The sequence below is a fragment of the Cervus elaphus genome, chromosome 25, assembly GCF_910594005.1.
Source record: "Cervus elaphus chromosome 25, mCerEla1.1, whole genome shotgun sequence".
Lineage (NCBI taxonomy): Eukaryota > Metazoa > Chordata > Mammalia > Artiodactyla > Cervidae > Cervus > Cervus elaphus.
Genome location: NC_057839.1, coordinates 40205392 through 40218112, shown reverse-complemented (window position 1 = coordinate 40218112; position 12721 = coordinate 40205392). Strand labels below are relative to the sequence as shown.

General features: G+C 33.7%; 1 protein-coding gene across 5 annotated transcripts in view; it reads right to left on the bottom strand.

The window, feature by feature from the left end:
- Window positions 1-2844: 2844 nt before the first annotated feature.
- LMBRD2 (LMBR1 domain containing 2) overlaps window positions 2845-12721 on the bottom strand; it is a 46035-nt gene continuing 36158 nt past the window's right edge. For 3 of the 5 annotated variants that reach the window (XM_043887416.1, XM_043887419.1, XM_043887421.1), the window contains 2 exons: window positions 9884-10013; window positions 2845-8766 (listed from right to left, as the gene is read on the bottom strand). In XM_043887416.1, the coding sequence (XP_043743351.1) occupies window positions 8682-8766; window positions 9884-10013 (215 nt within the window). In that variant the 3' untranslated portion in view covers window positions 2845-8681. The remainder of the gene's footprint in view (window positions 8767-9883; window positions 10014-12721) is intronic. The other 2 variants (XM_043887417.1, XM_043887418.1) reach the window with 2 other exon arrangements.

The window sequence follows — 12721 nt, the reverse complement described above, 5'->3', positions numbered from 1 at the left end:
TTCTTTTACATGTAGCTTCAGTTTTCCCAGCACTAGTTATTGAAGGGACTGTCTTTTCTCCACTGTATAACCTTGCCTCCTTTGTCATAGATTGACCATAAGTGCATGGGTTTATTTCTGAGCTTTCTATTCTTGTCCACTGATCTATGTCTGCTTTTGTACCAGTACCATACTGTTTTCATTACTGTAACTTTGTAGCACAGTCTGAAGTCAAGGGGCTTAATTCCTCCAGCTCTGTTCTTTCCCAAGATTGTTCCGCAGTAGTTTTAGGTTCTTACACATACACATGTCTCTATGTATGCATGCAGATATGCATTATCAGAAAAAATGCTTTTTAAAAAATATAACTTTAATATGTGTTGATTATATCAAAATATTTTATGCAACTATTTGAGATGTGATTTTACTCTTTCAATTATTAATGTGATTTACAGATCTTTCTTTTCAGAAAACTTTTACAGTTTGGAATATAGATATATTCAGAAAAGTGCATAAAATATAAATGTATAGTAGATAAGTATAAATAGAAAAATGGTTGTACAAAATGCCCACATATAAGGAACAAAACATTGCCCATAGTAACCCAGAGGCTGAGTGATACCTTTGAATGTCCATCCCTATCAGAGGCATACTCTGATTTCTATACTAAATCACTTCCCATGACTTTACTTAACAGTTTTCTCAACTATGTATGCATTTCTAAACAAAAAGTTCTAGTCTTAGGTAGCTTCTGTTCTTTTGCTGTTCTGAGTTAAAATTTTTTGTCACTTAATTTTTCCTTTACTTGTTGCTATATCCTATTTCCATTCTTTTAATGATTACCAAAGAAGACTGTAGCATGCATCCTCAATTAAGCAAGACCAAAAAAAAAAAAAAGAAAATCTAGCTTAAAGCAACATCTTTACTCCTCCTGAATATAATCATGACCTTGGAACACTATAACGCAGTTTCTTCCAGTCCCAACTTTTAAGCTATGTAATTTAAATCTCTATATTTTGAAACTTTATTATAAAACAAGATGTACACATAGCAAAGCACACATAAAAGTATGTACTGTTAAGCAATTCATTACCACCAAGTGGACACCTGTAAAACCACCACCCAAGAAAGGGGACACAGGTAGCAATCCAGAAGTTTCCCTCGTGCTCATCAGAGTCACTAATCCCTTCCTTCTCTTCAAAGGTAAGCCTGACATGTATGGTAATTTCTTTTTATTCTTCATGATTTTACTACAAAGCATTCATTTTTTAACTCTACAATTTAATCTTTTTTTGAACTTCATATAAGCAGAATCACACTATATTTTTTCATGTCTGACTTGTTTGGATCCACAATATCTTTGTTTCATCCATGTTGTTACATAGTTGTATTAAAAATTAATCATTTCCACTTATTCATGCACATATCCATCATGATGAATAAATAAACCTATTCTGTTGACTGAATTATCTATGGTTGAAATTATTATGAATAATGCCATGAACTATGTCATTCCTATACATATCTCTGGGTACATATATATATACACACACACATTTTTGTGTGATATATATATTGTCTGCCAAGCCCATGTTTACCTATGTTTCCATGTTATCTTCTAGAAGTTTTGTGTTTTAGATTTATGAACCATTTTGAGTTAATTTTTGTAAAAAGCATAAAGTTAGTGTCTAGATTATTTTTGCATTTGGTTGTCCAGTGTTCCAGCATCATTTGTTAAAGACTCCTTTCTCCATTGAATTGCCTTTGTTCTTTTGTCAAAGATCAATTGACTATATTTATGTGGGTGTATTTCTGCTCTCTGTTGTTTCATTGTCTACTTGTCTATTCTTTCAACAATCTCACAATGTCTTGATAATTGTAGCTTTATTTTAAGTCTTGAAATTCGCTAGTGTCAGTACTCCCAACTTTGTTCTCCTTCAGTATTGTGTTGACTCTTCTGGGTCTTTTGCCTCTCCATATAAACTTTAGAATCAGTTTGTCAATATCCATAAAATAATTTATTGGGGCTTTAACTGGGATTACATTGAATCAATAAGTCAGTTTGGGAAGAACTGACATCCTGGAAATATTGGGTCTTCCTGTCTTCCTGCTCATTATGGAATCTCTATTTATTCTGTTCTTTGATTTCTTTCACTGGTGGTTTGTAGTTTTCTTCATATAGATCTTAGATATATTTTATTAAATTTATACCTAAGTATTTCATTTTAGGGGATGCTAATGTAAATGGTATTACCTTTAATTCTGAATTCTACTCTTCCATTGCTGGTAAAAGTGAAAGGGACTCGCTTTTTTATATTAGCCTTATATCCTGCAAACTTGCTATAATCATTTACTCATCTTAGGTTTTTTTGTTGTTGTTGGTTTTTGTTTTCATTTTTTTAGCCAGTTCTTTTAGACTGCTACATAGATGATCATATGATCTGCACACAAACACAGTTTTATTTCTTACTTCCAAAACTGCATATCTTTTATTTCCTTTTCTTCTTACTGTATTAAGTAGGACAGATGTAAATGATGTATTTTTAATCTCAAATTTTCATTGTTATTTCTGGTATATGGGAAAGCAACTCTATTTCCTTTGTCAGCCTGGCTAGGGTTTCATCAATTTTACTGATCTTTCCAAAGACTCAGTATTTGCTTTCATTGATTTTCCCGTTTTCAACTTCATTGAAGGAAGTAAGGTGGAGCCTAAAGTATAGGTATTTAGTTATTTATCATAAAACATTTCTTTTGTGATACCTGTTAATAATTTGAAAGGAACAAAAAATGTCTTACTTTACTAAAAAGAGTATAATCTCAAAGATGGTTGAAGGAAAACACATAAATGACCAGCAAAGTTCTTAGTAACTTGTAGAAATGTACTTTATTTCATGCAAAGCTACATAATTTCCTATATTTTAACAGCTAATCAAATAAACATCTCAAAAAATTCATTACATTACAATAAGTTAAAATACTACAAAGCAATTCCAAGTCCATGAGTCTGTCAAAACCAAATTGAGAGAACATTATGCATAAATAAGGCAAAAGATGCTAACTTAATTACAGGGAGCACTTTGCAGGTTTTTTTCAAATACATATTTAGTGAGAATCTGCAGAGAAAAATAGTTATATCTACAAACCATTGATCAGAAAGGGAAACATTTATCATTACATACCAGGTAGTATTCTTACCTGGACAACTCCATGGACAGAGGAGTCTGGTAGACTACAGTCCAAGAGGTTGCAAAAAGAGTCAGACACAACTTATTAATAGCAACTAAACAACAACCAGGTAGTAGTGGCTGATTAAGGATAAATTTGGCATCATGCACCAAAAATGAACATAATAAACATTTTGAAATTTATGATCAGACGCACATTTGAAAAGACTTACTCTCTACTTCACCTAATCCACTGAATTAGATAAATAACAAGCACTTTATTAATGCAACACAGAACTTAGGCTTTTGGTATACTTTGCTTGAGTACTGGTATATATAAAAAGATACTGAAGAGATGTAGGAATATTTCAAACTCATACTAGACTACTGAACTTTAGAATATTGACCCAAGGAAATAAGTCCTGGGCAGAACTTATTTGAGAAAGATTTTTAAACTACTTAAAAGTAATAACTACAATTAGTTACTTACAAAAAACTTTACAAAAATTAAATACCAGGAAGTAACAACATCATTATTAGAGCTCTTTTTCCAATGCTATAATTTATAAATATATATATTAGATTACAATTATTTAAAAGATAGGTCCACATGTTCTATATCTTCGAAATGAGAAAAGTTCAAGTTTTTTACAAAATATGGACAAAAACAAATCCATTGGATTGCGTAAAAAAAAAAAAAATACAGTCTCTCCCCTACGATTTGGCGTACCAAGTAGGGAAGATGCTAGCCAGCATTCTTTAGAGAAATACAGCTCTAAGTGACTAGATTGATAAGATTTGTGTCAATAATACCAACTCAAAATGGTGTTGTACAGTCAGATTAACAAATTATGACTTTATTTTACATATGTCTGCCACAGTAAACCATTCTTTCTACTCTTTTCCACTAAGTACAGTAAAAATCTCCTTTTGCAAAATGATGTGAGATCAGGATAACCACAAAAGAAAAGATTTTCATAGGAAAAAAGGTTAATTCTCTCCAGGGAATGTGTTAAAAACAAAAGTCTTTTAGGATATCTATGAGAAGAGGAACATGCCATTATTCTTGTTTCATTAACAAATTTAAAATTGCGATGAGGCTTCAATCTACCACAATGGATATAAATGATAGGAAAACCAAGCTGAACATAAAAGGAGTTAGGAGTGTGGGTGTGTTTCCACTGCAACAGGACTGGGATGGGCAGGGCTAACAGCTGCTCTGATGCCAGTGATGGCTCACAGGACCTGGTCTCCAGAGTTAGAACAGGGAATAAGACTGCCTAGTCTTCCAGGTCTCTGAGCAGAAAAATAAGTCACTGTATTGAAAAGAAGTAACCCACACAAAGGGAATTAATATTTCAGAAGGCTCCCTGTAACACTTTTATATTGTTTCAACCTCTTCTAATGAAAACTTTGACATGAAGGATGTTATTTACAAACTCCTTTTCATAAAATGAGGTCTCAAGGTTTTTAATGTTTGGGGTTTGTTTGCTTGTTTTTAATAATCACTCGTTTTAGAAATGCAATTTTATGCTAAAACATCTACACTGAGAATATTTCATTTTACTGAAGAGTCCTACTTAGTGGCGAAAAAGACAACACAGTGAGCTAGCATCCCTCATATTTACACCCAGATGTTGCTTGGTTGTCTAGCAAAATCTGTTGTACTACTTTAAGTGCAATACTACCATTCAAGTAGTGGGATCTGTAGTCAGAACTACTACCTTTTGAGTGTACTAACCATCAAAAACAACTGTATACACCAAACAAACGGAAGAAAAATATGTCAGTTCATTATAAGCCATACTATAAAGACAGGCTTCAGAGAGGAAGGAAGGTATAAAAGGAATGAAAGGAGGAAGGGAGAAAAGAAAGGAAAGATAAAAGTCTAAATCCATTTACTTATTAACATTTAGGCCTTAATAAATACTATCCATTACACTTTGGAGATTCAAGTACGTTAAGATTTCTCAGGGATATGTTCTGCCTCTTAGTGCAAATATATTTATCCTTGTGATTTTCAGGCATGGCCCACACAAATCACAAATATAAAACTCACATTACTGAACAGTGTGAATTAAAATTATGGAGAGTTTATTTTTCTTTTAAAACAGTAATCTACACAAAAATCAAGAACATTCTCTAAATCTACTACACGTATACAAAAATGAGGTTTGCTGTTGCATATCAATGAATTCCTTCATTAATATTCTAAAATATACTTAAAAAAACACAGACTTTCCTATCCACATTTAATTTCATTTGGGTATACAACCAGCATACATTTAAGAACTGATAATCTAATCAAATAGTAGTGTCTGAAAACAAATTGGCAGCAATTTTTTAAAAAGTTTTGATTGTCCAATCCTCTGATCTATTCTTTATAAATTAAAAACCCTTGAAAGTTCTTATTTAGTTCTTATGACTCTTGTGAAATGAGGGCCTCTAGTATAATGAAATTATTCCAAAGTCCCTGTTCATCTGGTAAGAGAACAAATTCTAATAATTAGTCTTATTTTAATAATGACTTTTTAAAAAAGTTCTAATAATAACAAATTATTGATGTAATAACATAAGTTAATAGCAACTTACAGATCCATGAAATTAAGAGATTACTAATTGTTATTTTCTGCAATGGCTTACTAAACACTGGCTTACTGAATATTCTAACAATTATTTAGAAAAATAATTTAGAAAGTTTAACTAGGAATCTATTACAATATAAGAAACACTCAAAAAGTAATTATCAGAAGTAATTCTTCAAGAAATGTACTTTGCATGTAAAGTGTATGAATTTAGTAGTAATGTTTTGCAGTAGATGTCATTTTAGTAAGATTCTCAAAACAGAAAGCTTTTGTTCATATTACAGTTTTTACAAAGTTGCTTAACAAATATTAACTTAGTTCCCCAGCAATAAACTCTTAAGACTTCAGGGATTAAATAATTAACTTCCAAACACAAAATTACCCAGCCAGGTAATCTTTCTATATGATCATATATGAAATCCTGTAACATAAATTCTGCTTAAACAACTGAATACTCTGGATCACTTAAACAACCAAAATTATTTTGGAAATAACTCAAAAGTCATAAAGGGGATCTATACTGTTTTACAGAAGTATTACATACACTCCAATTATTATAATCATTTAAAAAATTAATAATAAAATAAAGTAGTACATCTTTTACATATTTCTATCAATATATCTTAGAGTATTATAAATTATAAAAGTAACTGGATCATTTCTTCTCTTTTTCTGCTTCTACTTCTACAATAGCATCTGAGTTTCATGATAAAACCTATGAGAAACAACATTATACTTAAGGAACATATTCCAAAGTAAACTCAAAGACTAAATAAGAAAGCAATATTATTTTCACAGGATTTTGATTACTTATTCCAGAAAGAGTTTTTGCTTTGGGAACTTGTAAGCTTCTCTGTAATAATAAGAAACTGGACCACTTTCTGGGGTGATCCATTTCCTATCTAGTATCTTCAAATACCACTTGTGTGGAAAACCAGCATAGCTAATAACTTATTTTGTCTTTTTAAACGCCACTATATAAACATCAACTCAATACCCTCACAATTGCTTTGTGAGGTAGATCAGTAGGTAAATAGCAAGTATCCTCTTCATTTTGAAAATGAAGAAACTGAGGCACAGAAAGGTTACCTGATTTGCCCAAGGTTTCAATGGTCAGTCATGAAATTAGTGTTAAATTATCTGTGCTCTTGGCCTATTGCTCTCTGACCATGCTTCACAATAAAAGGCTGTGAGTGTGTGTCTTCTTAAATGGAAAGTCTATATAATTTCGATTTAGAGGAAAATCTATTGACTGATAATTATTTTAAAGGGGATCTAATCTTAAAGATCATAAAAATTTAAGAAAATAAGATAATTAGGATGATAACACTATCCTTTTAGTATCTGCCTAAAACTGGCTTCTAACATATTTACATGGTAACACCAAGAAAAGAGAGAAATAAAACATTTAAAATTATGATTCAGGGAAAAATGACCTTTAAGAAACATATAATCAAATTGTCAGGTGACTATATAATTCATCCTCAAACTGGAATACTTAAGAGTGAAAATAAGCACTACTTTTAGGATCAAGGGAAACTAAGATGGCCGTGGGGAAGCTCAAGTACAGTCACCACTGGGTGAACCCATGGTATGGATTCTCAAAGAGTTGCAAATATTTCAGGGACATAAACAACTCTTTTTGCAAAATGTGCTGAACTATAGTCACTGTGCATAAAACACTGATGATTTAAAATGTAATATGTAACTTTGGCTTAAACACAAAATTTTAAAAACTCAACTTAAAATGATAACATGTTTAAGCAACAAGTTCTTACATATCTCCATTCTAAAGTAGTTTTCTATAAACCACAATTTAAGTGTTAGCAGTAACAGTAAATGGACTCACTTTTTATCTTTAAATAACCAGATATTCTTTTTCACAAGGAATAAACAGCCACCTTTTAACAGTGGAGAATTTTGTGGGACTCTTTGGCTATTAAAGTGAAGTCACTCAGTCATGTCCGACTCTTTACGACCCCATGGACTGTAGCCCAGCAGGCTCCTCCATCCATGGGATTCTCCAGGCAAGAGTACTGGAGCTGGTTGCCATTTCCTTTTCCAGGGGGATGTTCCCAACCCAGGGATCGAACCCGGGTCTCCCACACTGCAGGCAAACGCTTTACCATCTGAGGCACCAAAACCCCACTATTTACCATTAAAAATTATGATTCTCCTTGAATGGAATGATCAACACTTAAATCACTTAAATGGTAAAGGTGAACATTCCTCTCTGAAATGAAAATCTTTTACAAAGCAATACCAAAAGCATAAGACAACTTGCAGTTACTACCAAAGACTGAAAGAATAATTCACCACCTGATTAAAGTACACATGCTGAAGATACAAACACTATCAGTTGAAGTATACTCTTAAATATACATGCAAAAACCTAACTAATTTGCATATAGTGTTGAAAAAGGGCTTTCTACATTCAGTTATGTCTGGTAAGTAAGCCTTGTTTTAAGACATGGGTTTTGTAAATATGGTTATTACTGAGGTCTCCATCTCTTTGGGAAATAAAGGATCAACATATTTTTTAGAAAGAACAAATATGTAAATCACTATAATAAAACTATAATATTACTCAGTTTTAACTATGGCTTCCTTGAATCTTTAAAACAATTTTTCCTGAAAAAATTAATCTGAAACAAACTGAACTACATGTTTTCAATATATACTGATCTTGATCATGAATTAAATCCTTCCATTCTAACTGTACTTCTAAGGCAGACATTTCAGGAATGGTATGCAACAAATCCTTTTAGAAATAAAGACGATATTCAATGAATAATAAGCCATTATGACTAAGATCTGATTAATTTTTAGTGCCTTTTTTATCCTGACACTTTTCACTGGGAGTTCAGTAGTAAATTCTAGAGCATACGGATGTTCATAAAGACTGAACTTGTTTGTTGATCTTGGTTAGCTATTCCATAAATTCCTACAGACTTTAAACATCATCGAATATTCTGCTGCGAGACATTGAGAGGTATCGTCCACCAGGCTGATACCTGAAAGGTGGATAAAGAAATGATCTGAGGCATCAAAAATAAAGAAGGAGAGAAAAACAAGGACACATTAAAAGGAAGTGGGTACATAATTTGTAAGAACTGTAAAATCTATTCAGTAGCTGAAATAAGAAACTTATTCTCCAAGGATATTATCCCAAAGAGATTTACCTATAATTATAAATTAATCAACAACTGTTTTACAGCCTATTATATGACACATATGGCAGGATGAGAGATGTAAAAAAAGAAAGAAGAGAGATATAAAACACATCATGGAACTTGGATTTAATAACTACTCTAGATTGTTGAATATAAACAAAATATTCCTCTTGCTATTTATAAGCAAATATCTTCATGCCCATGTTTTGCTTTTGCTTAATTATTTCTGGAGTGGAGTGGAGTCGCTCAGTCGTGTCCAACTCTTTGTGACACCATGGACTGTAGCCTACCAGGCTTCTCTGTCCATGCGATTTTCCAGGCAATAGTACTGGAGGGGGCTGCCATTTCCTTCTCCAGGGGGTCTTCCCAACCCAGAGATCAAATCCGGGTCTCCCACATTGTAGACAGACGCTTTACCATTTGAGCCACCAGGGAATTAATTATTTCTACTTGGTATAATAGGTAAAAGCACAGACTCTGAAGCCAGAGTCCTGGGGTTTAAATGCCTGATTTTGTTACTTAAAAGTTGCGTGATCCTGGGTAAGTTACTGAGCCTCTCTAGATTCAATTCCAACTGGACTTACAGCCACAAAATATGATTACTGTTGTTAAAGTGCTCAGAATACAGTGCCACCCAGTCATATCTATGTAACTACTGCTAAATATGATGCATTTCTTAAATGGAATTGTCAGAAAAAGGAATATAAATATTGTTAAGATTCTACCAAATGATTTCAATTCTTTGTTATTTATCATACTACTAGTAATAATTTATGAAGGTACTAATTTCAATTACTACCACTGGATGATATAATTTTTAAAATATAAAAGATTAGCAGGTGTTAAAAGGTATCAAACGTTGCTTAATATGTTTTGCATTAGCAAGAAAGATGAGTATTTTCCTTATGTTTATCTAGTCAAGTCAGAATGTTATCAAATTTTCAGAGGAATGCTGGAGCCAAAAGGACAAACTGGAACTTACCTTCCTGATTCAGATTCAAGAGGGTCATCAGTGAATGTTTCTGCATTAAAATCCAAAGGTTCTGCATCCTGAAGAAGTTCTATTCGGTCCCTCTCAGTCCTGTTATTAGCCCTGGTATATTTAGATGTCGCTGCAAAAGAAGAAAAAAATTTCCACTTTCTGTTGTCTTCATGGGTCACAGTCTACGGACACACAGAAAGTCAAGATTATAAACGATCTGAATTTTCTTTGTGAAGACAATATTAAGAAAAGATAACTACATGGTTATCTTAAAATTATATTAAGATCATTAATAGTATGATAGAAAATAACAAAGAAGAGTTCTCCTTTGTATGTAGTCTAAGCTCAGAAGCAGCTACAGCAACAGAATTAGTATTTAACTTCAACGCAGATGGTGACTGCAGCCACAAACTTAAAAGACGCTTGCTCCTTGGAAGAACAGCTATGACAAACCTAGACAGTATACTAAAAAGAAGAGACATCATTTTGCTGACAAAGGTCCATATAGTCAAAGCTATGGTTTTTCTAGTAGTTAGCTATGGATGTGAGAGTTGGACCATAAAGAAGGCTGAGCGCTGAAGAATTGATGCTTTCGAACTGTGGTGTTGGAGAAGACTCTTAAGAGTTCCTTGGACTGCAAGGAGATCAAACCAGTCAATCCTAAAGGAAATCAACCCTGAGTATTCATTAGAAGGACTGGTGCTGAAGTTGAACCTCAGTACTTTGGTCACCTGATTCAAAAAGCTGATTCACTGGAAAAGACCCCGATGCTGGGAAAGATTGAGGGCAAAAGGATAAGGGGACGACAGATGATGAGATTGTCAGATGGCATCACCGAGTCAATGGACATGAGTTTGAGCACACTCTGGGAGATAGTGAAGAACTTGGAAGTCTGGTGTGCTGCAGTGCATGGGTTCGTAAAGAGTTAGACACAACTTAGCGAGTGAACAACAGCAATCATAACAGTGAAATTGTTCACAATTAAAATAAGTTTCAGCTGGTTTCATAGTGAATCCAGGGGATGCTACATCTCATTTCTCGGCTATGATTTTAAGGTGCAATCAACTCAAACTCTCCAAGAAAGGACTGACTCTTTTTTCCATGGGGCAAGAATTCAGGGAAGCAATGTCCAACAGAAATAAATTGCAAGCCCCGCATTTACTTTTTACTAGTAAATACATTTAAAAAGTAAAAATAAATAGTTGAAATTAATTATAACATATTTAACCCAATATATCCAAAATATTATCATTTCAATATGGGGCACCAGCTACCCTGCAAATGCTAAACAGCCATATGTGGCTAATGGTTACCACCTTGGTCAGCACAGATCTAGAAAACTAACTCTCCTTTCCCTATATGAATGATGTTTTCTCCATAAAAACCTAAATTTTCACAGTGTCATTTTGAGCAGCTCAACAGCATCAAAACAAACCATGACACAGCTCTTTTTGAAAATTTATGGCAAGCCAATTCTCTCTCACCTTACATTGTTGTCATCTTCGCCTCTGCCCTCCACTGTTTCTCTCATTCATTCAGCAAATACTGGTTGCCTCCCACATGCCAGGTTCTAACTCATCATCCCAAGGTTTTGTGTTTCCTCTTAACCATTCTCCTATGCCCACCAGATCTCTGCACTCGGTTAAGTCCAAATCTAAGATAAGCTTCCAAATATCTTTGTAGAATTATCCCTCTATTTCCTAGCTTTAATGGAAACTTCAGCTTTCTCTCATTTCTTTTATGCTAAATCTCATCCAAACACATCCTCTCTTCTTTATCTCCAGGATGCTTATTTTAAGCCCTCATCATTTTTTTGTTTTTTAATTTATCTTTAATTGGAGGATAATGGCTTTACAATGTTGTATTGGTTTCTTCCATAAAACAAATATTGTGTATTAATGCCCTCATCATTTTCTGACTGCATTACTACAACAGACACTAAACTGGGTTGTGTCTCACTTCCCTGGAAATAATACTTTATATAGATGTCAAATTCATCTTTCTAAACCAAAAATCTGAGCATGCTTCTTTCCATACTGAAATCTTCTCTTTGGGATAAAATCTAAACTTCTAAGCGTGATAATATGTTTCCCAACTATCTCTGTAGCCTTTCCTCTCATCAGGCTTCTCATACTTCAGGTTCTAGTCATACAGGAAAATCTACATTTCCCCCCAAATTCTCTCATGTTGTTCATTCTTTGTTCTGCTAAAAACCCCTTCAACTGGCTAAATACTACTCATTCCTAAGTAGTATTTCTTTACAATAGAAACCCTTTCCCAATGAAGAATTCTTTTTCCTCCCTTGAGCTGAGTCCTTCAGCATCATGTGTGCAGCCTTATACACTCTCAGCATCCCTGCATCTCTCCTCTGCCTTCTACTCAGTGCTGGATCCTGCACACAAAGAGGTCTCTTGTCACCCTTCCAGAAGCATATGACAAAATCAAGAATGTGGGGAGGCTTCCTGACTCAACCCACTGGCCAATGTCTTCTGCCTGGTATCAGTTCCTCATTCATATAAGGGCAAACCAAGGATGGAAATTATCTTCTTCGTACTCCTGGGAAAGTACCTGACACATAAGAGTCAGTCAGTAATTTATTATAAAAATGACCAAATAGCCTGAAAAACATTTAGGTTAATAGAAACCGATACCTGCCAAAAATATGCCTGGGATAAGTACTATTATTTAGATAGTATAATGACAACTATTCATATGATGTCCCAGATGTCTCCTTCTCCTACCTAACGCATACTTGACTTTCCTCTTCCTCCCATATACTGAGGGATGAAAAAAGGAAAGTCACTGCAGAACCTCACTTATTGTTCTATAAAGGCATTT